A 26,026-nucleotide genomic window follows, 5' to 3' on the forward strand; every position below is an offset into this window, starting at 1 on the left:
GCTTTCTGATTTCATTTTGGAAAATTTTGTGTCTATGTGTATGTGTGTGTGTGCATACATACGTACTTATTGTAATTATATACACAAACCATTTACCTACTAATTTACAGAATGAACAGTATCAGGAGTGAAACGTCCAGAAATTAGAAAAAAATCATTTGAAAGTATACTGCTTTAGGAAAGTCTGGCAGCACTCTTTTTCTTGTGCATCCGTGTACTTTCTATTCATGTGTGTGGGTGAGCATGCACACGTGTTCACGTGTGCATGCGAAGGCCAGAGGTTGGCAGCCGTTGTGTCTTCCGCCTTACTTTCTGGGACAGGGTCTATCATGAACCTGGGGCTCAGTGACGTGGTTAGACTAGCTGGCTACCAGGTCCAGGGATCCTCCTGTCTCTGCCTCCCCAGGCCTCAGTTTGCAGGTGTGTGCCACCGCACCTGGCTTTTTTACGTGGGTGTTGGGTTTTCATATTGAAATAGTCATGGCTCTGCAGTGAACGTTTTATCAATTAACCCCCCCCCCCCCCAACTCTTCACCCTTCTCCCTTAAAAAAAAAAGAAGAGGAAGGCATGCTAGTCTGTCTGTCTGTCCCAGACAAAGCAGGAAAGGGGAAGTGGGACTGAGGGGATAAGAATGTGAAGCCAACGTCCCGTTTTATCTTCATTTTTTGACTTTCACCAAATGTAAAGGCAAGATAGCTCATTCTGTTTACATACTCTTGTATCTGTCCTGCTTGGGACAGAGGTTAAAGCCCTGTTGTGAAATAAGCAACGGAAATCAAAAGTTTTAAATCACCCACCATAACCAAAAGCTTTAAAAAGAAGGCCTCTCTAAGCTCGTTCTCAATGTTAAAGGTCCTCACTAAAATCATTCTTAATATAATTTATAAATATCTATTTCTTCAGTTAATGCTTCCCCTTGTAAAGAAAATCATGGCATAGTATAACACAAGTATATATATTTCATAAATATGTAGACATCTTTGTATTTTCAGGTGAGTACACAAAAAATATTTTACTGCTAAGAGAGCTTCTGGAAGAATTGAAAGTCTACTGCTTATAGTCTTGATGTATCTGTGGAGTGCCAACCTTCTATATCATACAGTTATCTATAACAATCCACACATAAACAAATAACTAAATGTGCTCTCCTTAATACAGTGCTAACATCCTTTTTTTTTCCTACTGAGTTTAAGAAACACAACTCAATACCTCTCAATAAAGGAAATTGCTACATTATTCCTTATTCCAGTCTCATTTCAAAGTATTTCAATAATTTCAAATAATCCTTCTTCAGCTGGGTGGTTTCATTATTCATGTTCCTTTGTTGTCCCAGATGATAACAATTACTCCCGGGTCTTTACAAAGCTGCCTGGTTTGTGGAGGATTGTTCATTATAAGTCGAGGACACAGAGAATTGCTAGAATTACAAATATGTGCAGACATCACACACACTTCTTTACATGAGATGCTAAAGGCAAGGATGCTAAGTTGGCCACAGCCACCCGAGACCTGAAGCTCCTCTATTCTATTGGGATTCAGAGAGTGCCCTTCCCCACACCCTGCTGGCTCCTCTCACACTAAGTTTCAGGGTCCAGTTGTAAATATTCGTCCTGTCATACTGATATGACATGTCAACTCTGCATCCCCAAAGAAGAAAACCACAGCTTAGAGAAAGGCCTGTGATGACACTTTCAAAATATTAAATAAAACAGCATCTTCCGTATGGTACAGTATGTTTTGATTTATACCGCTGCCCTTTCTGCTGACCTTTCTTTCTGCTGATCTTTCTTAAATACAATCAGCACCATTATAGGAATTGGCACTGACAAATATTTTAAAATTATGGAAAATCTGTAATAGACAATTCATTAGTTTTTCCAGTGTCCACTTGCAGAATGCCTGCCAGGTACAAAAAGGTACAGAACTGACGTGTCTAGGGAACAGAGTAGAAGACAACATAGGACACAGAAAAGCAGGATCTGTAACAGTTAATCTACAAAACAGCGAGGATCTCTTACAAAGAGCTGAGCAAGCAGATTCCATGGCCTTTGAATAAACACATGTAATCATAACTTAGCAGAAACAAACACATCCAAGCTCCCCCCACAGATATTAGTAATGGCTTGCACCTTAAATTGGCTTATGTAATTTTTAATGTATTTCCAGGGGGGTATGTGTGGGGGCAGAACAGATTTATTCCTAAATTTTGGACAACTGTTCGCTGATAAAGCCATTACAGTAATTGCACTGGATCTGTTTATTAATTTGTCACAATTAAGTCAATACGAGCTTTACTAATGTCCTATTACTTGATTAGTTTTGAAAGTGATTATCTTAAGAACTCGACTTAATTGGAAGCCTCTCAATTTACAAGGTACATTAAACTCTCAGTTGCATTTTAAAATTATTCAACACATGCAGGTCAATTACCAGTAATCACTGTTTTGTACAAATGTTCCATAAAATCTATGGCATGGTATGACAAAGAGGGAGAGGGCTGTTTAATTAATGACGTTAAACTCCCATTGACATTTTCAGGATAAAAGGGCAATGTGAGCATTCACAGTCTTCCTGAATGGGGTCCGCTACTCACAATTGCAGAAAGGAACACAAGCAACTCTCCACCTCACAGATGAAGATAATTTGTCATGATTGCAAAACCACCAAATTGCTCGCCTGTACCCATGCCCAGCTGCACACTGATTTCCAGATTCGTAAATTACAATTAATTCTTAGGATTGCTCCATCACTTTCCCTTCTCTAGTTAATAAGAGACCGCAATCAATTATCGTTCATCCCATTTTCCAGAACAGATCAACTGAAGCTTTCACTGCACAAGCAGGAGACACTGTGTAGTTAATGCACCAGCGAGACAGGGAGGCCTTTAAAAATTATTGGCTGAAGCCTAGGAATTTTATATCGTGCTTTCAACTTCCACTCAAAGAGTCAATGCTTTCAGCTGATTATTTACAATGATTAACAATCAAAAGGGCTGATAAAGTACCTTTATGCCTGGTGTAATTTTCAAATATCTTTTCAAGCTACTTCGTAAACTTTTACATTTTATTAATTGGGTATTTGAAATGTTTGCCCCACTCTAACAATCTAGTCTTCAGATCAATCACAGGAAAATTGACTGTTAGCTCATTAAAAACCCTGGGAAGTCAATTCCTTGAAAAGTGGATTCCATTGCTGACCTGCAAAGGTGCTGGATGAATTTATGTGCTGTGACTTGTCCATAATCTGAGTTCTACACCCAGCATAAATTGGAAAGTGCCAGGGCTGATTTGCTAGCAATTGTAAGAATGTGGGAACAGAGTGAACTGAACTGAAGCTGTGAAATGCTGGCTCTGTACATTTGAATACTACTGAGTTCCTGGTATCCAAGCATACATGACTGTCCTTATATAACATATATGGTAATTTATCCATTTAAATACTATGGGAAAAGAACTGACCATTCTTAACAATCCACTCCCCTGTGTTTTGAAACAAGGTTCTCTCTCCTAAAATTGAAGGATGAAGACTTCTGTAGTTGGCTTCCTATGCTTCAGCTGATGAGCCTTTTGAAGCTGTTTAAGTAAGGGTGAGTGTGCCACCCATGCTAAGTTTCTACGTGTAAGTACTCATATTTATCCTTAAAATATGTACTTCATTTTGGGAGTTCATAAAATACTTAAAAACATCTACTCCTTGGTTGAGTGCATCACCATCCCACCCCCGTGGTCCTAGAAGAATAGCAGGTGTCTTTGAGGGTGGGAGTTGGGTCAGGAGGGAGGCCGGGATGCAGAAACAGTGAGCATCTCACAGGCAGACAGGGTCTGGTGTTTCCCTTGGAGAATAAAAGACACTTTGCAAATCCATTTACCTGCCTGTGAACTTCACTTATGACAGAGGTGGGAAGAAAGGAAAAAGGAAAGAGTGTAGGCATCCGGAGGCTCATCAGATCCCTACTGCTTCACTCTGGGTCGCCAGCAACATCAAAGCCTCCTGTGTTCAGACTGTGTGTTCTCCATGAAGGAGGCTTCCCACAAAGTACACTGAGATTGCATGTCATATCATCACTGTCCACTCACAATAGATAAATGCCGTTAGTTTCGTTAAGCTTCAGAATGCCCGGCAGAGAGAGATGCAATGTCCCAAAGGCCAGTGACAGGGTGCACTGTCCTCAGAGATCTTGCCCCCTTCTCATCTGAAGGGAGGAGGGAACTTTTCTTTCTTCCCCTTCCTTACTGCTCGTAATGAAGTCCTGTTGCCTGAAGGCTCAACTATGTTTTTCTGGAAGTGGCTTTGCTATTAAACAGTTACCCTGAAGTTCTTAATTAAATTTAATTAAAAAATCTTTCTTTTTTCCTATGCCGGTATGGGTCAAAATTTGTTCTGTCTTCACATGTAACTAAAAAAAAAAAAGTACGGGGTGGGGGGGAGTGCAGGACAAGTAAAATCTTTGGGAAAAATCAATATTTGGAATTAACTTTTTTTTTCTTTTTTTTTTTAGAAAAAGCAGCAACAAACTGTTTGGAGGTCAATGGACAATTTGCGGAAATACTAACAGAGGCAATTCTAATCATAGATACAGACTAAGCTCCCTCCCATGCAACAGTGGAGATGGCTGCCCTGCGGAGCAGCTCTGAGAAGTTAGGCTCAAACAGTAGCTGAGGCTTAAGTATTTCTCATCATGAAGATTGCAGAGTCTGGTCCTGGACCAACAAACAGCAGCAGCTTCTGAATCAGACTGAACATGCTTAGAAAAGCAGGTTATGAGCCTTACTAAAACGCCACTGAAACACCAAGTGGGCATATGGGGTGCAGCGCTTGAACAAGCTCCACGCCACACACAGTGTGAAGTCTGCAAAGTTTGATTCTACTAAAGCTGGGGTTTTATACACTGTCTCTAACCTTAGGATGCCCTACCCTAAATTGACTTAAGCAGAGGGACAAGGGATGATGGAGACAGAATTTAAAAATTTTCCAAGTTATTCTACAATACTGGGGAAGTCGAGAATCCCTGGCATAAAGTGACTCTAGTTAGACAGCAGAATCAGCACATGCTAATAACTAGGAAATAGGTCTATGTGAGTATTTAAGGCTAGAACACACACCTTCTCAGCGATTCAGTTTGTACCACAGTAATTAGGCAAGAGATAATGTGTTGGACCTGGGAAAAGAGCATGACACTCATTGCCTCAAACTCAGTTTAAATTAGCATTGCTAATTAATAGAGACAGAAAAATTAAAAAAACAAATACGAATTTAGGTAATAACTTCAGGCTTCATCTTATCTATTAGACCTAAAATAACAATAAAAAATATGAAGAGCTTGAGCATGGAGCCCAGTGAACCACACAGGGACACTCTTTCCACATTTCCTGTTAGGTGGACTAGCGACTTTCCTGACCTAGGGGAGGATGTGCTTCAGAAAGGGCACTGGACGCTTGAAAGTCAAAGGTTATCATAAGGGATCGTTACCAATTTAATTCTGGCTGCACACTATGTCACTGTAGAGGAAAAGGAGCCCCTCTGCCCTTCTCCTTAGTGCTTACATGGGCTTTTTGACGAGATGTAGGAACCCCATTAATACATGGGTGATGAACAGGAAAAAATTTCAAATCTTTATTAGCTGTTTTTAAAAGGATAAGTCCAACACAAGGACTGGAACACGATACTTCATACCTTTCTGAGAGAGCAGTGAGACAAAGGTCAGGCAGGACAAATGGATCTCTGGCCTAGGCGAGTCAATTCCAGGGATCCACTGAGACATCTAGAGAGGGAATACTCTGGCCTGTAGCAGTTGGGGGTAAGGATTATTCCCACAAATTTAGGTTCATTCCAGTACCAAATACCAATTCTCTGGTGACCAATGCTATTTTCCCTCCTTGTATGTGGAGGGCAGTTCTTCCCAAAGAATCATTGCAGGTAGGAAAGACAGGCCAGCTGGCCCCTCTGTTCCTTGGTAAGTTCAAATGGAAATAATAAATATGCCAATCCAGTATTATTGAAATGATATGTCCTTGAGCACTTCACTTTATGCGCCATTTTTGTGTACACCATTAGCCTCAATACGGAGAGTAAGGCCACACATTAGGAACGAATCCAATGTGCATTACTCTGCAATATGTCTTTCATGTATTAATTGGATTTCCACAAAAAATCTTTTGAGTTCATCATTACTGCTGTTATTTTAGATTTAGTTATGAGAACACCTCAAGAGAGTTAAGAAAATGGCCCAAGGTTTAAAGTCACAGAGATAATGTCAATAAATACTAGTTTTAACTATGGCAAAGTAGCAGCTGAAAGAGGTAGCCATTTTATTAATTTTTCCCATTTTAGAGATTACTTTTACTTTACAAAATTGTCCCTGGTAAAGTAATTCTCTGTTTAGAGTTGTAATTTCTAAAAGAAAACGTATTTCTTTAGTTGGGAATGCAGCTTGGCTGGGAGAGTATGCTTTCAACACTTAATAAACCGGGTATGGTGGGACTGGGCTGTAATCCCATTACTGGAGAGATGGAGCTAGGAGGATCAGTAGTTCTAGGTTATCCTTGGGCACATGGGCAGTTTGAGGCCAGCTTCATATATGAAACTCTGTGTCCATTACAAGAGAAGAAGAAAAGAATCCCTTCAGATGGCTGATAGACTAACTACTGTAGTCAATATTCCAGGTTTGCTAATCAGAGACCTTTAGTTTTTATCAGGGCCTCTTAGTTTTTTGGGATTCTTCAAATAATGTCAAAGTATGGGCCAAGGTCTTGTCCATCCTATTCTCAGATTAAAAGAGGAATGTCTGACTTGCTTGGGAAGAAAGCATTCAAAAGGATGACAGAATGGTCCAGGAACTGAGGCTCTGTATAAGCGCAGTGAGGTCCCACAGAGAGAAAGAAAAACAACCCAATGCTGGGCGGTGGTGGCACATGCCTTTAATCCCATTACTCAGGAGGCAGAGGCAGGTGCATCTCTGTGAGTTCGAGACCAGCCTGGTCTACAGAGCGAGTTACAGGACAGCCTCCAAAAAGCCACAGAGAAACCCTGTCTTGAAAAACCAGAAAAAAGAAAAAAACCAACCCCAAGACGTCATCCCACTGCAACCTTCTTCCCCATCACCTCACTCACTACTTCTATACCTCTGAGTTCTGTGACAAGGTTAGGACAAAACTGCCCATTTTCCTGACCACTAGCTTACCTGACTTCCTCCCCCCTCTCCTATGTACAGGCAGTTGTGTGTTACGAAGAACCAAACCTTGAAGGTAAGAGGCAGTGGGACCAGTATTTATCCCTAGTGCTTAAACTGGCTTTTTGGAGCCCATTCTCTATGGAAGGATACTTTGCTCAGCCTAGATATGGGCGGGTGGGACTTAGTCCTGCCTCAAAGTAAGGTACCAGACTTCACAGACTCCCCATGGGAAGTCTTACTCTCTCTGAGGAGTGGATGGGGGATGGGGTGGGAGGATAGGTGGGAGAGGAGGAGGGGAGGGAGTAGGAACTGGGATTGGTATGAAAATAAGAAAAGACTGTTTTAACATTAAAAAAGGATAAAAAAGTTGTAATATTCTAATTCGTGACATCACTGTGCATACCACTTTAAGATATTTAAAGTAAGGTTGATTTTTGTTTTCCAGAAGACTAGCAATGGCTAAGTGAGTTAAATAGCTAAAAGACAGAAACCTAGTATAACAAAGTCCAATCTGGGGAAAGATAAACTCAAAAAGGAGGTCAGCTTAAAATACTTGGACAAACATGCTCTTCTGGAGTTGGTAAAACTTGTTTTTGAGTTCCTTAAGGATCCATGGAACATAAATAAGCATGAACTGTCAGGTAAAGCACTGATTTATGCGCATGCTTAGATCACTGGTCTAAAACACCATAGGATAATTAAGCAATATGCTGTCTTTACCAGCAAATCATTAAATCAGCTGCTCTCCTTCTGCGCCGAAAATGTTTATTGATATTCTTAATTGATATTTTAAGTATGGAACTGTACTCAGCTTCATTTTAAAAACATAATGTACTTCCTTCAAATTTGAAGCCAGAAACTTTACAAAATGGGATTCAAATATAATAATGTTGAAATATGCCAAGTAAAGTCATAGTAAGACATTTATGAAACATTTTAAAATTATTTAGGCAACTAAGCAGTCTTCTTTAGTTTGTCTATTAAAACCCCCAAGTATAATATACAAGTATTTTTGTACCATTCAGGAATTACTCAGTAATACAGGAAGGGGGTTATCACCATTCAAACAGGATAATCTTTCTTTGTTAGAAAACATTAAGCTATGTATTATTCCTAATTAAGAGCATGTTTCAAGCAAAGAAATTTATAATTTAATTATAAGAATATAAACTACAATACAACTCATAACACAGTATGTACTTTGTCAGATAATTAAAACAGTGGGTACAAAAAGCTTTATCAAGCAAAGGCTGGGGGGGGGCAGGTGAGGTAGCTATGCCTCATTCATCACCTTGCAGACTAATGAGACTCTAAAGAGAGAGCAGCCAGGTCCCAGCATATCCCTTGATGGTGAGCAATAAAAACACACACTGCAGACAGTCACACTAACTTAATATACCCACCCCATAAGTGTTGCTTCAGAAAATCCACAAAGAGAAAGAGGTGATAAAACAATATAGCTAAAACTAACTCATTTATCAAAAGAGACAGAATAATTATTAGGAATGCTCAGACTGTATGTGTGGTGATAGAAATGAATAATGGGCACATTAACTACATTATTTTAAATTAAGAACATACTTTAGAAAAGCAAAAATCTAATATAAGTCTTCTCTACACCTGATCTTGAATTATGCCTAGAAATAAGGTAATGGTAAAATGCTTGGTTTCACAATCCACACAAGTGAGTTTTCTGTGGCAAGCTGGAGAAAAATAAATGCACAAGTCCCCTTGCTAATAGTAGTAACGAGATCAGACATCAAACTTTGACATTTTGTCATTAAAGAAACTGGGTTATACAAAAATCTAATCTGTTAGCACAACATTGGCTTTTGTTTGGTGGAGACATTGTGTGACTTACACAGCCTCCTTCTATAGCTGGGATGCAGGTATGTTAGTCTTGTCAGCTCTTGTGACACCTAGGCAATGGAATGACTACTAGCTACAAAATCACAATTTCAACTAACTCACAGTAAAAATATAGCTCTTAAATTAAGAGTTTGTTACAAGTGCAAGAAACGCCCCAGTCTCCCACCACAGAGTTCCCAAGACAGCATATAAGTAAATTAGTTTCTCTACATATTTTCCAGCTTATATAAAAATAACAAAATCCAATTTGGTCTATTGGTATTTTGGCTCCAAATATATAAGCCTTCTCAATTTAAAATACTGCTTGTTTTAAATTCAACCCAGTAAGCAGTTATCTTTGCTTGGCAAAAAACTCTCCTATATTTGTAAATTACAAATGTGACCGTACAACACTACATACAAATATATATTTTGCTTTAACAACCAAGCTATGAATCCTGAGGGAGTGGGCCTGTCTGTCATCTTCTTCAACAAAACCAAGTGAACAGAAGTAGAAAATCTTCCTAAGGTTTTGAACAAAACATCAACACAACAGAGACACAAAGAAATGCCTATTATTGACAAAGGAGAAGTAAAGAAACCAATTATCTTTAGGCAATAACATGGATCTTAGCGGGATGTGCACAAACAGTAGGTTCACATTTTTGTGGATGTTGGCAAAGAATAGCATTCCTGTTTCCACAATTGAGATGTGCTGCATTGTAATAACACAGGCATCACTCCATGCTTCCTTAAGCATAGATCGTACTGTGTTTCAAAGCCAGTCAGCAGAGACTATCCCTTCTAGTCTACAAAGTGTCCTCAACCTCCCCCAGCTCTCCACATACCTTGGGCATTCAACAAATTCTACAGTCTCTTGTTTTGAGAAGATAATTAAGGAAATGTGATTTTGCTAGACTCAATTCCCCATTTTTTCTTTAAAACATTTACTAGTGACAGCCTTCAAAAGTCAGAGGAGTCCCTGTCAGCCGTCCCCTTTTCCTGAGCCTCACTGTGAAAATACAGATGCAAAAGACATTGGAAGCATACTGTGGAGCATGCTGCAGGTACATGCAAAATGCCATTTTTTTCCTTATCTGAAAAATGTTCAGATGACAACTCAAGTTTTTCAGCCAGAAAGAGAATGTGTTCCAATAATGTACTTTAATTGGACAAATGAATATGAAGAATCCTACTATAATTTTGCCAATGCTTATTTTGTGAATTTGGTACATAGGTATGAATGTGGATAAAACATTTAATAGTGAAAACAACAAAACTCATGTAAGTATGCAAAGCAAAACAAGCAAACAAACAAAAACAACAAAAAATGTTCCTATCAGCTGCCAGATGATTATACAATTTGCTTTAGTTTAAATGAAAACATTTGGAAATATATATATAAAAATGATCATTTTTTTAAAAAAAGCATACTAAATTGTTTTTATAATCTTTGAAGCAATGTGCTAATGTAAAATATTGTTCAAAACAGGGATGATCTTATAAAAAAGTGAATGTCCCAGTTAATGAATTCTTGATCATCATACACACACATACACACACACACACACACACACACAAATTCACAACTTAACAAATATTCCTGTGTGTACTGAAAAATATTTCTATAGTACACTAAAAATAGATTTAATTAAGAAAAATTCACTTCATTATTAGACATAAACTTGTAATAGAGTTAAGTTAATAATATTTACAATTATTTCAAGAGATACCACAACCAATTAAATATCATAATACCCAGTTCAGCATATGCAAAGTAGGCCCATGTCCTTCCTGCTAAATTTTAGCAAATTCTTGTTCATCTGTGGAAAGCCACAGTATTGACTCCAATGAATGTTAGTAAATTTAGAGCCATCATCTACTCTAGGTTCTTAAACAGAGTCTCCGGTCCTATGTGAACTCCCATAGTATGTGAGGGTTTTGGAAATTGGAATCATTTGATCTTCTAGGGAGCATACATTTTGTCAGAAGAGGTCCCTGTTAGTTGATCAAATTTTAATTTGTGACCCTGGAAAGGGTCACCAAACAACTACTGAGCCAGCCTACCTCCCAGTTTATAAAGGAGCCTGCAGATAACCTAGAAGCAGGTCTCTTGGTAAACAATTAGTATACCTCTATGCTCATATCAGCTCTCTCAGAGGGTAGGGGAGGGAAGATGAGCTAAATGTATGGTGTTTTTGTGATCAGACCTTATTGAAAGTAAGTAAACAGTGTTTTGGTCAGAATGTTACCTATAAATATAAAGTGTGAAGGTATGGAAGGTAATAGAGATGGTCTACACGAGTCAAATACAAAAGACATCCAAATACCAAGCAACCGAAAGCCAAGTTCAGGTGCAGCCCTGCCTTGAGGTCTTGCAGAATGTGGAAGATAATGCAAGCTCCCAGATATAGCCTCAGGAGCCCTCGTGGGGAAAACAGGTCCTGAGCTGTCATACTGTCTGGCAGAGAAACTAGCTCAATTTGGTACTTAATAATACTTAATAATACTTAATAATTCAGTAGCCCTATAGTGTGAATTCCTCATCTTTCTGCTTCAACATGCCCAGCCTGCTTCCTACATAGACACACAGATTCACTTAACAAGTTAGACACAATTTCAAAATTTAGTTAGTAATTTATAAATGAAACAAAGCACAGAATAATTTATAAATGAAACAAAACAGAATAATTTATAAATGAAACAAAACAGAATAATTTATAAATGAAACAAAACAGAATAATTTATAAATGAAACAAAACACAGAATCTTGAGGATTTATTTTTAACTAAAGGAAAAGAGAAAACTATCAGTGATTAATTTCCTTGTTTTTTCATGACTAACTTGGGGATAACGTGTCACTAAAATAAGTTATGTGTTATAGCTCTGTCAAGCCACTCTGCTGGTCCTTGTAGTATTTCTAAGGTAGATGAAGAATTTCTGTGGACAGGCACATGTGTGCCCATAAACATCTCAGCACACAGTCTAGCACTGCCACTTACTATCTGGGCTGATAGATTAGTTATCTCCCTGTGACTCTAGTTCCCCCAAATGGAGAAACAACTGGAGTGACTTTATTGTGCTCTTCTGAGGGTTATTATGTGTAACATCTATAAGAACCTATCACATTTTATGTTGATCATTACAACTTAAAATGAAATTATTTAATTGATGCAATATGAGAACTACCATGAAAACTCAATGCATTCCCTGGGAGAACATAGGAAGTATTTGGCTGGCTTGTTTTTAATTAATTGAGACAGCTTGCCAGTTTTCTCTATGCAAAGTTGATGTGTCAATGAAGCAGTTCCGTTCCCTCTTTACAACTGTGAGTCTGGCAGTCTCGGCTGCCCCCAGCCTCATATAGTCAGACAGACCAGCTTTTTTAAAGGTCTGATTAGCCAGTGTTATTGCTCTGCAACATCTCCATCTCCAAGAGTTTAAACAAAGTAAACAACCCTAGGGATTTGCTTAAGTGACATGCTTTCCTGACTTGGTATTCGTGGAGTGGGACGGTATTACTAATACAAGAGCACTGCAAAATAGAGACAACTTCAGCTCAAGTCTGCTTCGCATCACTCTGTTAGGACTATGTTAGCTCATGGCAGGAGCCCATCCCAGGTCACAGAACACTGAAGGGCTAAGAACTCCCAGCACAGCTCTAAGACACTCAGTTGAGGTTCACTGTCAGCAGAGTGCATGCAATTAACCATCTCACGAGGCCACAACCTCAGATATTCCACCTTAAAGTATGTTGTTGAAAATGAAGACTTTTACCTTTTCATATTCAGCAATGCCCAAGGTATTCCAGAGGGAGTATGAAATGCAGGTAGCAATTTTACCCCAAGTTCCACTGCTTTCTTTCGAAATATCTGAAAAGTTAAACAATTATGTAAGCTACTGTTGCAAGTAAGACATAATGTTTCCCACTATTATCCATATTTAGCACTTTGTAGCTCATCTAAAGCAACGACTGGTAGAGTATGAACTCATCTGCTGTGGGAGTCTCATGCCCAACCCTAGTTACACCTTAGCATCATGAGGGAGTGAATGTAGCACAATTTAGACATGTGGGTCTCACTTCCTCTACCTTAATTTCTAGTTTGAGTCTGCTGTTTCAGGCATTTGGAAGCATCATAGACGATCCAGGTAATTCCTATGTGCATGCCAGGAGGCAAACTCACTGTTTTTGGACGACATTTCTTAGATTGAGAACTAGGTGAGCTGCCTTACGCATAGTTTCTTACTGGGGCATAGGGAAAGAAAAGTTTTTATGAAGACATAATCTGTATGTTGTCTAAGCCCTTGCGGTTATAACTTTTTATGATATTAAATTATAGGTAAAAAGTAAGTGAGGTACATATTCTGCCCAGAGTACAGTAGGAAGATGAGTCTCATAAATGCTTAGAGATAAAAAGAGTGAGGGATGGCCAAATAATACAGGTCTTCAGGTCAATTAGCAAGGCTCTATTGTGGAGATGACCTTTAGATGAGTGGCTACAACACTCACCTTGGGCTAATATGAGAATGGGGACAGGTATTAGGAGTGGATGTGGTCCTCCCCTGAGGATTCAGTCTAACACAGATAGACGAATTATGACCCTGCGGGATAAATGGTGTAGCTTGTCTGACCAAATGGGTACACTGGCAGAGAGGGTGGTATCCACAGTCCAGGTTAAAATCATGGAGAATCATAAATTCAAGAGTAAGTGTTTTGTTGTTAAGATTAAGATAATGAAGTGTTTGGAAGCAAATTCAACTGAAGGGTGCTTTAGGAAGATCGATCAAGATGACATTTGTTCAGACAGTTGTTCAAATCAAAGTACTGGCAGATTCACTGAAGGCAGGCAAGCTACCACCTTCCCTGTATCAGCTGTGACACCAAACTGGCCCCTTGGCCCCTCACCGTTAAACTGTATGACTTCACTTGGTGTAATGTTCACTCCTACTTTCTTCTCAACATGGAAAAGACTGAACAAATAACATGGAGGATGGTGGCAAGGTCCTTCCTCCACCAATGTGTGAGCACTTGTCAAGGAAGTCCTGTGTGACTTCCCCAAGGAAAATGGCTCTTCATAATTCCTATTCCAAGACCTGAGCCTCTCTAAAGAGAGACCCAAGGGATGGTAACCTAGTCATTCTAACATGGAGACCCCCACACAAGCTCTACTCTTCCAGGTCTAAGTCTCATTTAATAATGATAGAAAGAAATGAGTTTCAAATGAAAACCCTGGCAATCAACAGAGGTAAACTAATATACATTGTATACAAATAAAAGAACATATATTTGTAGTATACAGAAAGAACAAATAGAGGCCTTTTGCCCAATAAATTGCCAACTGTCAAAGAGACAATCTCCTGCATTAATAGTGAATGGAACGAAGACAATAATAATGATAATATTAAAAAATAGATCCATGACTTCATTATTCCTTCCTATTCTCTGTCTTTCCTTGAGAATTACAGGCTGTCTTCTATGGTAAGAATTTACGGTACCACTGCCTGGCCATCTGTGGACTTTCTGGTTTCCACCCAACTTTTAAAACTGTTAATTAACTCCTTTTCAAGACAGTTACATAAGATGGAAGTCAAACTATGCAATTAAAACACCATCTTGGACATAAGCATATGGCGTGTATGAGCTAAAGTCTCAGGCTTTGAAGGCACAATTCCTGTGTTTGAATCTCTGCTGTACTGTTTCAAGTTGATTCATCTTGGCCCAATTGCTTAATCTTTTTGTGCCCAAGATTTCTTGCCTTGAAAGTGCACATAACAGTAGCATTTGCTTTTGGAAAGTTGTGGAGAGAAATAAGTTATTATATTTATGGATCTCAGAATAAATAGTGCTTACTCTATAGGTTGGGTATAGTTTTGACTATCATAGTAACATATAGCTCCAAGGACTTTGCATAGTTACTGTCTGAGGTTGTTTATGTAATTCTGTTTCGGTCAGAATTATATTATCCCACCTCCAAGGCTTAATTAGAGCCCAAGAGCTAAGCCCCCAGTTCTCATCACCTAATCACATAACATGCTCTTTCCAGTCTTTTCTTTAGCTCTTCCCTTCCATTCCTTAGAACACATCACAATTTGGGTATCTTGCTGTTTTCTGGAACTTAATCTGTTCCACACTGAGATAGTAATTGAATATCCCAGATAAACTTTCCTCGGTTCATCACTGATGATGTTTAGTGAATCTCTTGGACTTGGTGTTTGATTTGTTAACTTTCAGGCACCACCAGGTGTACCAGGGTTAATTATGAAGTGTCCTATGCACAGCTCACTTGAAGATTAGTATAGGCCATGTTCTCACAACCAGGTAAAATAAAAAGGATGATTAAAACAAGAGTTTTCTTATTCTTTCATCAGGTTTTCTCATTTCAATTAAGCTGCATAATTTTAACATTTTGTTTAATAAACCATAATGATTTTGGCTGTTCTACTATCTTTGTACAAACTCATATGAATTAGGTCTGTCTATCATCTTTATTCTCTCAAAGGATTCTCCAGCTGTAGTATGTGAGACTTCACAGTCACAAATTTTTGCTCAGGGTCTGGCAGTATTAGAGTCTTTATTTAGTCAGTTCTCTCATTTTATTGTCACCTTTGAGTGCATCAATTCCATTCATTCTCCAAAGCCCAAGTCAATTCTCACTTTGCCCTCCATGAATACCAACTCTGATAGCTTGTATCACACAATGAGGTGTTTGCAAAGGCATGATACAGATTTCTAAATGTCTTCTTGTACTTTCATCATGTCACCTAATAATTCTCTTTTCTTTCTCAAAGTAGAGATATTTCCTTTTTCCTTCACTCCTTGTTTTATGGTCAGTCCAGATTAATCATTTTGCATTTAAATTTGTTAATATCAGTACAGCATTCATATGTAGAAAGATAGTTTTGTTCTCAGATAAGGGATTGGAAAGTGGTGACTTCCCAGCTCATAAAGTCTTCAAGGGGTCTTTTCTCTGGAGGCCCAGCTTATTCTTATCTTTGGGATCTATTTAAATATCTCTTGCAGAGAGTTTTTCCAAACGGTCACTGATGGGGGAAGTCCTTCTGTGTATATGTTTGTTTTATTGGTTGATGAATAAAGCACTGTGGGCCAATAGCGAAGCAAGATAGGTGGGCCTGGGAGTCGAGAAGGATTCCGGGAAATGTAGTAAAGGGAGTTGCCATGTGATCCCAGGAAGAGAGGACACATGAGTTTGGCATCCTCGGTAAGATAAGACTTAAAAAAATATATATATATATAGATTAGTAGTTATGGGTTAATAATTAAGTCAGAGCTAGCTGTTAAGAAACCATAACCAAAGGCCAACAGCTTTGTAGTTAATATAGTGTCTTGTGTGTTATTTAGGGTTGATGTGACATTGGGACCAGGCTGGCGGTAAGAGTTACGGCAACAAGCCACTCCCAAAGTTGCCTATATTCCTTCAGTGTTTATCATATTGCCTTGTATGCTTCTGTACCTTCTTACTACATTATAATTACTTATTTGCTTTCATGTTTGTTGTTTTGACAACTCAACTAGATATCAGAATAAGAAGAGCATGAGCTGAAACAAAACAAAACACAATACAATACTAGCAACACAGGGACTGGAATTCAAAAAGTCCATTTAGTAAATTAATGAATGAATCAAAGGTTAATTTACATGTCTGAGGTACAGTGATAAGACACACTGATTTTACAGTATTTGCAATGTGGGTCAATACACTTCACCAGTTTGCTATTGTCACTATAATAATCTCAGGAATTCTGGAGTCTTGACCCAGGGTGTAATTAGGGGAAAATCACAAAACAGTTTTGGTGAAAAAAATTAATTGTCCCATTGATGTTGTAGGTAATAAACTGTACTAAATGCCAATTATTGTTATTTCCTACTATTTAAATTTTTTTTAATTTGAAATTTATTTTCATGTGTATGGGGTATTTTGCTTGCATTCTGTATGTATACCTCATGTGTGCAGTGCTGTTGTAAGCCAGAAGAAGGTGACAAATCTCCTGGAACTGGAGTTACAAACAATTGTGGGTTGCCATGTGGGGGCTGAGAAACAAACACAGGTCCCCTGGAAGAGAAGCTAGTGCTATTCATTGCTGATTCATCTCTCTAGTCCTCCTCCTATTATATAAAGAAAAGGCACTTGAAAGAAGAATCTAGACTCTAAAAGAGAACATCTTTCTCCCTATCAATGTGCACATAATAAAACTAGCTTATAAAATTAACACTGTTAAAAGAGTGAAGGAGACACATCACAAATCATTCTAAAGGGCAATTAAGCTTTAAGTGGCCCATCTTGGATGATGTGCTGAACATCAAATTATTACAAAAGCACACTCGAAGGAACTTTGGGGTTTTTCCAAGGGGCATAGCATGATGGCAGGAAGAGGGCTGGGTCCTGCTTCAGTGTCTGGCTTGACATACCCAATGTAATAAGAGAGTTGGTTGACAATTTTTGTGTTTGCTTTATTATTAGGAAAAACTATTGCATGGAAGTCACAAAACTAGAACTAAAGTATACCTGACCATATGTGTGTGTGTGTGTGTGTGTGTGTGTGTAAAAGAAAAAAAATTTCATCACAACTTTTAAAAAGGTTCTGCTACCATACCACCAAATTCTGAGTCAATCTTGGTTTCCAAGGTTTGTCAGCACTAAACTTGTCAGGGAAGATTTAAATTGAGAGGGCAAGATGACAGCTCATAAATGTAACCCTGCTTATAAGGGAGGACTTTCTGTTCTCTCACCCTTCCTTTCCTACAGATCACTGAAAGAGAACACTTTTTAATAACTACCCATTGGTTTGAGATGGGCAGACGTTTTATGATCCATCGACATTTCAAAAACATTTCGTGTTGCAGAGATTCTGATTGTATTCATAGCAAAAGTCAAAACCAATATAATTTGCTGAAAGAAGGACAGCAAGATGATGAAATAGCTTCTCAAGTAATCTTTCATGCATGTAGCTAACAAATATCTTTAAATAAGAACTTTAATGGCCCAAAGCTAAGAATTTCAGAACAAACACATCAAAACTGCATCTTTTCATTATGCTTAAGTAACATCACCATAGTGTCAATGAGTTTTGGTTCAATGTTTTAAAAACTTGAAAAGTTAAACTCCATCAAGTCAAACATTAATCTCTTTACTCTACCCTTACAGATAGGATCAGACAAGGCCATAAACAAGATGTATTACTTTCCTTGTCTTTGTACTTTGCAGTTCCCTGAAGAACTGTATGCGAGTAATATACACTCCAGAGTAAAGAGTAAGGGAAGAAGAAATGAATAAGAACAGATGGCTGCAGAAGGGAACACCTTCACCCTGACATGCTCCAGTTCGAAATGTACACTCCATATCAAAGCCTTTCTTAAAATGCTTAGGCTGAAAACTCAACTGTCAAAAGATCAAACACCATTCTCCATTAACATAAACACAGTTTATCCATTATTCATTTTTACTACATACAGCCATCAATGAAAGGTGTCATCATATCTATGATCAATATCTTTCAGAAAATAAGTGAACTGATACATCATTAAGTGAGGTGATTAACTTGCATATAGAATGAGCCAAATTCAGTCACTCAACCAATTTGCACTAAGAAGATACAGTTTTTTAAAATTTAGGGTTAATCTTTTGAAAGGTTTAAATATTACAAGATACATAGGAGAGCTAATTTAGCAGAACTTAAAACTCAATGTAATCAGAAGTCATTGACCTCCATACTCCTATGGTTTACTCTATCAGTGCACAGCCATCTCTGATTTGTGTCATTCTTTTGTTTTGTATATGGTATACATGTGTGTATGCATGTGAACATGCATGTCTGTGCACATCCAGGCCAGAGGATGATGTTGCTATTTATTATTCTCCATTCAAATTTGCTTTAAACACTTTTTAAATGTGTATATAGGTGCTTAGACACATGTACCATGGCATGTGTGAGTGTTGCAAACACAGGACAACTTGTGGGAGTGAGTTCTCTTCCTCTACTCTGTAGACAGGTTTCAGAGATCAAGCCTTAGGGCAAATGCCCTCACCTGAAGGTCTACCTGACACTCCTCTCCATTTCCAAGTCTAAATCTAACCAATTCAGTTAGTCTAGCTTGTCATATTGCCTGGGAATGCCCTTATTTGCCTCCTGGGCTCTGAGATGACAGGCAGGTCACCACACAGGCCTGGCTTTCATGTGCATGCCTGGGAGCTAAACTTTTCTTTACACTTGCAAGGTATAGGGGCCTGTCTTATCCACTAAGTCAGCTCACCAGTTGTCTTGTAATTCTTTTGATCTGGAGGGACTATCCCATGTTTGTCCCACCTATGTGTCCCTCATTCTGTATGTTTCCTTTAGTTGATCCAAACCTAAAGCTGGAAGATTTTTTTAAACTAAAAGCTTTACTGTGTTTATTAAACCATATTATGATTTCATTTCCAATTCACATAACTGCTTTTGTCAGTTGTTTTGTTAAGCTTCCCTGTGATTTTCTATACAACAATTTGACTTTTAGCCTTTAAGTAATTAAGTAAAGAGAGTATCTTAATTTTCCTGAAAATTTATAGCATTAATATCTCTTCAACTTTCTATAGAAATGATATGTCCATAACCATGGGTCACCACCAAAGAGAATCCATTAGAATCCGGGAGATGTGATATTTCTCAAATATGAAAGTACCAAGTTTGAAGTGAAATAAGAAACTTCAGATTTCAATTTAAAAATACGAAAGCAGATACTCTAGTAAGTAGGCATTTCAGATTTCTTCAGTACTGGGAGCTCATCTAAGAAAATGTGCAAGTTAGCAAGCTCTCTACCAGTGAGCTATTTCCTTAACCTGATCTAGAAAAGACATTCTTTTTTTCATAAAAAATTTAACAGTTTGTAAAGTTTTAAAAAGAAGTTGCTTTTATGCTTTCCTTTAGTCAAAATGAATAAATGTTGATAAATGAGTAAAACTGCATTTGATATTGATTTTTTTCCTGAGAGAATGATTTCATTGCCTAACACTTACGTGGAGAGGACTTAAAGATAGAGGGGCAAGGTGGAAAAGGGGGGAAATACTGGTGAGATTCTATCTTTTGTTCAAGGGCAAGCAAGCTATCACTACATCACATGGGCAGTGCCTCCTGCTGCTTCCCCCTGACATAAGTCCTGTGGGTGTCTCAGTGACCATGTCAAGGTTGCCTGGTAACAGACACAGTGAACTGTGAATTAGGCAATCTGGGCTGTACTTATGAATTTGCTAGTCACCAATTCAGTATTAAAAAGAGGGGTCAGCCGGGCGGTGGTGGCGCACGCCTTTAATCCCAGCAGAGGCAGGCGGATCTCTGTGAGTTCAAGGCTGGGCTGGACCAATAGCCTCCAACACAATACAGAGAAACCCTGTCTCATAAAAACAAAACAAAACAAACAAACAAAAAAAAGAGAGGGGTAAGTGTGCAATGCTTCTCTCCTTGTCAAATGAGGACAGTAGAGAAGCACTTGGAAGTTATTTTTCTGTTGCACAGGACATGCTTTTGAGCTACAGTAAGCGCATACACCTGTGTATAAAGGTGCATTGCCCTGACTGGTGTAATAAAGAGCTGAACGGCCACTAGCTAGACAGGGGGTATAGGAGGAACACAAGGAAGAGGAGGGTGAATCTAGATGTGTGGGCGACACCAGTAGACATGGAGAGGAAACAGGATGTGCAATATGGATGAGGTAATGCCACTGGATAGATTAGTATACATGGGTTAATTTAAGTTGTAAGAGCTAGTTAGGAACAAGCCTCTGTCATTATTTGGGAGCAGGCAGGACAGAGAAAGACTTGTCATGCCCCTGATTACTGGTGTGGTGAAAGATATTAGGAGAGACAGTATAAAAACAAAACAAGATCCTTCATTCAATGGTACTCCCAAGCAGGAAGGCAAGCCTGATGATTTACACTAAATCATGCAAGCATCAATATACAGAATAAGGGCCAATGTAAACCCAAATATAGAACAAGAATAAATTAAACGATACATAATTTATTGTGAAAATGAAAGAAGAAGACTGGTGGAGGAGAGAGAGGGGGAGGGAGAGAGAGGAAGGGAGAGGGAGAGGGAAGGAGAGGGAGGGAGAGGGAGGAAAGGGAGAGAAGGGAGAGGGAGAGGAAGGAGAGGGAGAGGGAGACAAGGGAGAGGGAGAGAGAGATTGGATACATGAAACGTACTGCTTGGGCAGGTGCATCAATCCTCGGGGTGGATATAGACTGGCTTGCACACAGCTTTGGGTTCATGTGGAAGATATGAGATGAAGCAGAAGTGGAAGGGAGGCACACACAGCTCATTATACTATGGAGCATATAGTGAATATGAGTAACAGGTCAGAAAATGTCCAGAAAGGAACAGATTAGGTGAAACAAGTCAATGTCCCTAAGTCAAGGGCAGGAAGTCAATGAGGGGGTAAAAGAGGATGGTAGGTGTCTTGGAAGTCCATTTTCCACATCAGTGCCTCCCAGTTACAGCAAGTAGATGTTTGGATCACCAGGGTTCAGAATGATACAAAGACATAGGAAGTCTGCTGTTCTCATTGTGATGGTACTTCTCTGAGTTATGAAAGCTAAATATACATGGATGGAAACACCAAGAAAATTCTTGGCTATCTGATAGAAGTGAAATCTTGATAAGTAATTCAGGTCCTTTTATTTAGCGTGCATGCGTGCGTGCGTGCGTGCGTGTGTGTGTGTGTGTGTGTGTGTGTGTGTGGTGTGTGGTGTGTGTGTGTGTGTTTGTGTGTGATGTGGACATACAGTGTACATGTTGGGACTCTCCCCTTCCCACCTTTATGTAGATCTAAAGACTGAACACAGGTTTGAGGATGTGTGGCAAGTGCCTTCACCTCCTGAGTCATCTCACTGGCCCCAATTAGGGTCCTTTAAAGCATTTACTCAAAATGGGGCCAGGAAGGAAGCCATATGATGAATGCTACCTGTCTTTCAAATCTGTATTCAATACGAAAGTTACAAATGCACAGAAAAGGCAAAGGGACTATATGAGTTTTAGCATTACTATGGACATCATACTACATTATTTTAGAATTTCAACTTCCAAAAAAACCTTTCTGAGAATAGTAAATAATAAACAACAAAAAGAAAAACAAACACTGGCATGAGAATCAAAGTCATTGCCGCATCTAAAGATGGGTCGTCAAGTTGCTCATTCCATCTTAGCTGATGTTTCAAAGATGGGCAAATCATCAACATGATGTTTGGAAAAGTACATACTATACAAGGAATTGCTCTTAATATTTTTAAATATGTCAAATAGTTTCTGACCTAAATTTTACATAAAAAGAAAGCATCTTTGTTTAAAAAACATATAACGACTGCTACAGCAACAGAGAACTATGAAACTTCATATTTTATTTAGTGATAACTTCCAATAGATTTCTGTGGAATCCTCCCTATAGAGATTATTACCTAATGCATTAGCATGAAAATTCCAACTGGCCTATTTGCCAATGCTTTTTACAGTAGGCATCACAGGTTATTTGAAATATAAATATATATCTGGGCTTGTAAGTACTTATTTGATAAGATGAGAGATAAAACCAAGAACCTTAGCCCTGCAGTCCCTGACACTTTTGAGTTTTGAAACAATCCATGTCAGTGAATTTTTCCAGTTAACTGAACCTCACCTTTTTATTTATATTCATTTTCAAAGCCAGTCTATCTGCTCTTCTTGATTTAATGAGACACACAGCTATCCTGACTTGGTGACTCAGCATCCCCATTCTCTTAAGATACTAAGTAGGGACAAGGTGATGTAGTTTCCTCACCTGAATGGTCTGTATGATCCTTAATGCTCATCTAAACCCCTTGGTGCCTCAGTTTCTAAGTACATGGATGGAGAATCATATTCGCAAATCAGAAGATGGCTGTGATTAAATGCACAAGAGCTTTTTAAAGGGCAATAATAGTTACCATCATCTTTCTTTGCTGTACGATAGTGGCTCCCTCAGGAATAATAGAAGGTATTAGGCTTTTCGTACACACACTAAATGGTCCAAAAACTGCTGAGCTTTTATGTCTGTTTCCTATGGCCCTCCTCATTCTTTCTGCTATTAGCTATCAGTTCACTACAATAAAGACTTCTCATGTGGTAGTGTATTTATTTGCTCTCCTCTGAGTTGCAGATTTCTTCTGTGAACAGTTGTCTGTGTGAGGACGGGGATAAGTTACTTGTCTTTTGTGTCTCCTTTATACTGAAGGGCATGAGTGTCAGAGCATGTGACCTTCTGAGCTTATACCACAGTTTGAACTACTAACTCTGCAGGTACGAAACACAATGAATTAGTATACTTATTAGTAGTAATGAAAAATTTATAAGCTGAATATCCATATGCACATAGATTTTGCTTGGTTTGTATTTGTGTATAAATGTATGTTTTTATGTGCCCATGTGAATGGAGGCTACATATGGGTATGTGTATATATAGGTCAGTGGTCAAGGTTGGTGTCTTCTTCAGTTGCTTTCTACCTTATTATTATTTATTTTTTTTGTGATAGTGTCACCCTGAACCTGGAGCTCACCAATTTGACTAGACAGCAAGCTTCCTCACCAGCACTGAGAAAACTGGTATGTGCTGTCATGCCCAACTTTTGACATGGGTTCTAAGGACTCTAGCTCAGGTCTTCATACTGTGTCCTTGGTGCTTTACCAAATGAATCATCGCCGGTTACAATTACTTTTTAACATGCATGGTATTAAGCTACTCACTTTTCATTCTACCTAAGCAAATACACACCTGTCTGTCTGCAGGCATCACAATAGTCTTGCGGTTTTAACTTCATTCATCATACACTATACCTAATACCTGTAGATTGCTTTTGAGTAGAGTTTATAGTTTTGTGCAGAAGATGGGTGAATATTTTAATTTATCAAGTGGTGATGCTACTACAAAGAAAATTTGTCAGTAATGCTATTTTTGTCTTATGTTTGTGTCCTTTCATGGAAATTAACTTATCTTTTGAAGCCTTGCTTCCTCATTTCATCGATGGAGAAATGCATCTTAGATAAATTCAACTTAGATAAGTTCTTTTTTCCTACACACTAAATTAAAATTTTATTTTTTCCATTATACAATGAGTACATTTTTATTATTGAAAAAACATAAAAATTAAGGAGGCCCTCGAATACAGGATGCTATTAATCTCATCTTCCCAAAACAAACATTTTAATACCTTAAGTGTCTGACCTGAACAGTACTGAATACACTTTTAAGCGGCATCCTTCCACACGTACTATACTGTATGCAGTTTCACCCTCATCAACTTAATTTAGCCCCTACACAATTTCACGAAGTAATGTGTCTTCAGACATTTTCTGTAAAGACATGCAGGGTAAGTTTTTGTTTTCTTTTGTGTTTCTTTAAAATGTAAAAGCCATTCTTAGTTCTGTTTTCAGAATCAAGTCTGGGGCTGACTTTGTTGCGAGCCTGCTGTTTTAAGTCCACAGATACATGTCTGTAACACCCCACCCTCCAGGGCAAGTGCTGAGGATAAAGTCCTGGTCTTGTGCATGCCTGACAAGAGCTGTATCATTAAGCCACACCTCCACGTCTGTAGTTGCTGTTAGCATTTCCTATATGGCAGACCAATAAAAGATCTTCTACAACAGAAATTAGGTAGCTTAGACATCATTAATTCATAACTAAATTGGGATGGTTGTGATTATAAAAATGACAGTGGAATGAAACTCTCTAGCAGATACTTACATACATGTACTTTTCAGCATAATTATTTCCCCAGGGGTGTCTGAATGTGTAGTCCCAGGGTGGAGGACCTTAGTCACTCATTCACTCACTGTCTTTGCAAGGTCAAAGTGCATATGCAAGGTCAAAGTGCACAGGCAAAAAGTAAAATAAATGAGTGTTCCTGAACTTTGGGAGTCCATGAATGAAGTCAGCTTATGAGAAAGCATCTCATATTTTCTCATTTAGATTAAAAGGTCTTATGATATTTTCACATATCTTATTTCATGACCACCCTGAATTAGTGGTTAACAAACTGTCACTATTTTCTAAGAATATCCTACAAGGTTCAGTGACACAACACACCGAGTTAACAGCAACTATCCCCAGACTCAAAATAACCTCTAGCTCAATGGATTTCTTGTTGGGGAAATTTCAAAAATATCAAATTAAAGAATTTAGGAAGACCGTTCCTCTTCAGCAAATGAAAGTGAATAACAACCAAAGAAAACATAATTCCTTTTCTACCTCAGCCACTCCAATACCCACTGAAATTTTAGTTTTGTTTTTTTCTGGAATGCTCTTTAAACCCATCACATACACAATTTCAACATAATTTATATTTTCTAAATTGTAAACTTTCAAAGAGGAGCCTCTTTTACAACTGTGACCTTTTAAAAATGTCAATTCATTTACTCAGCAAATATTTATGGAGTGCCTATGTGCTGCCATGCAGACTGCAAAAGACGTGCAGAATAGAGAAGTAAACAGGACAGCTGTGGACAGTGACTCATAGGAACACAGAAACAAGCCAAGGGAGTGTCCTTATGCTACACAGAAAAGGACCATGAACCAGCTTGCATTTCTTCTTCAAAAGCAAGTGGAGACTATCACTGAGTACATCCTGCAGTATCAAGCAATCCCTCATCCTTGGTTTTTATCAAAGAAAACTGCCAAATAGATCACAAACTTACAGAATGACAACTCTATTAAAAGCCAGGAGGAAGTTATCATTTAGGTGTATCTGAGGACCTTAAATTCAATTTTTGGACCAAGCAGATTCCTACCAATATGACTAATGCACACAATACATTCATCTTCACTTAACTGGGCAGCATCTTGAAGGCTATCCTTCATCCAACAATCACCCTTTTATGGCTTGAAGTGCATAAAAACCAGGCAGACCCTGGGTATGATCTCCAGCTCAAATGAAAGACAAGGAGGGAGAGGGATGCAGGAATGGGAGGGGCAGAGGAAGGAGGAAGAAAACTAGTTTTTAAAAATGGGC

At 38.5% G+C, this 26,026-nt stretch overlaps 1 protein-coding gene across 1 annotated transcript in view; it reads right to left on the bottom strand.

The window, feature by feature from the left end:
- Positions 1-26,026, bottom strand: part of Man1a1 (mannosidase alpha class 1A member 1) — a 173,281-nt gene that overhangs the window by 57,530 nt on the left and 89,725 nt on the right. Inside the window, exon 6 of the mRNA XM_005073303.4 lies at positions 12,798-12,892. Coding sequence (XP_005073360.2) covers positions 12,798-12,892 — 95 coding nt within the window. The remainder of the gene's footprint in view (positions 1-12,797; positions 12,893-26,026) is intronic.

Source organism: Mesocricetus auratus, unplaced genomic scaffold (assembly GCF_017639785.1).
Source record: "Mesocricetus auratus isolate SY011 unplaced genomic scaffold, BCM_Maur_2.0 Super-Scaffold_100018, whole genome shotgun sequence".
Taxonomy (NCBI): Eukaryota; Metazoa; Chordata; class Mammalia; order Rodentia; family Cricetidae; genus Mesocricetus; species Mesocricetus auratus.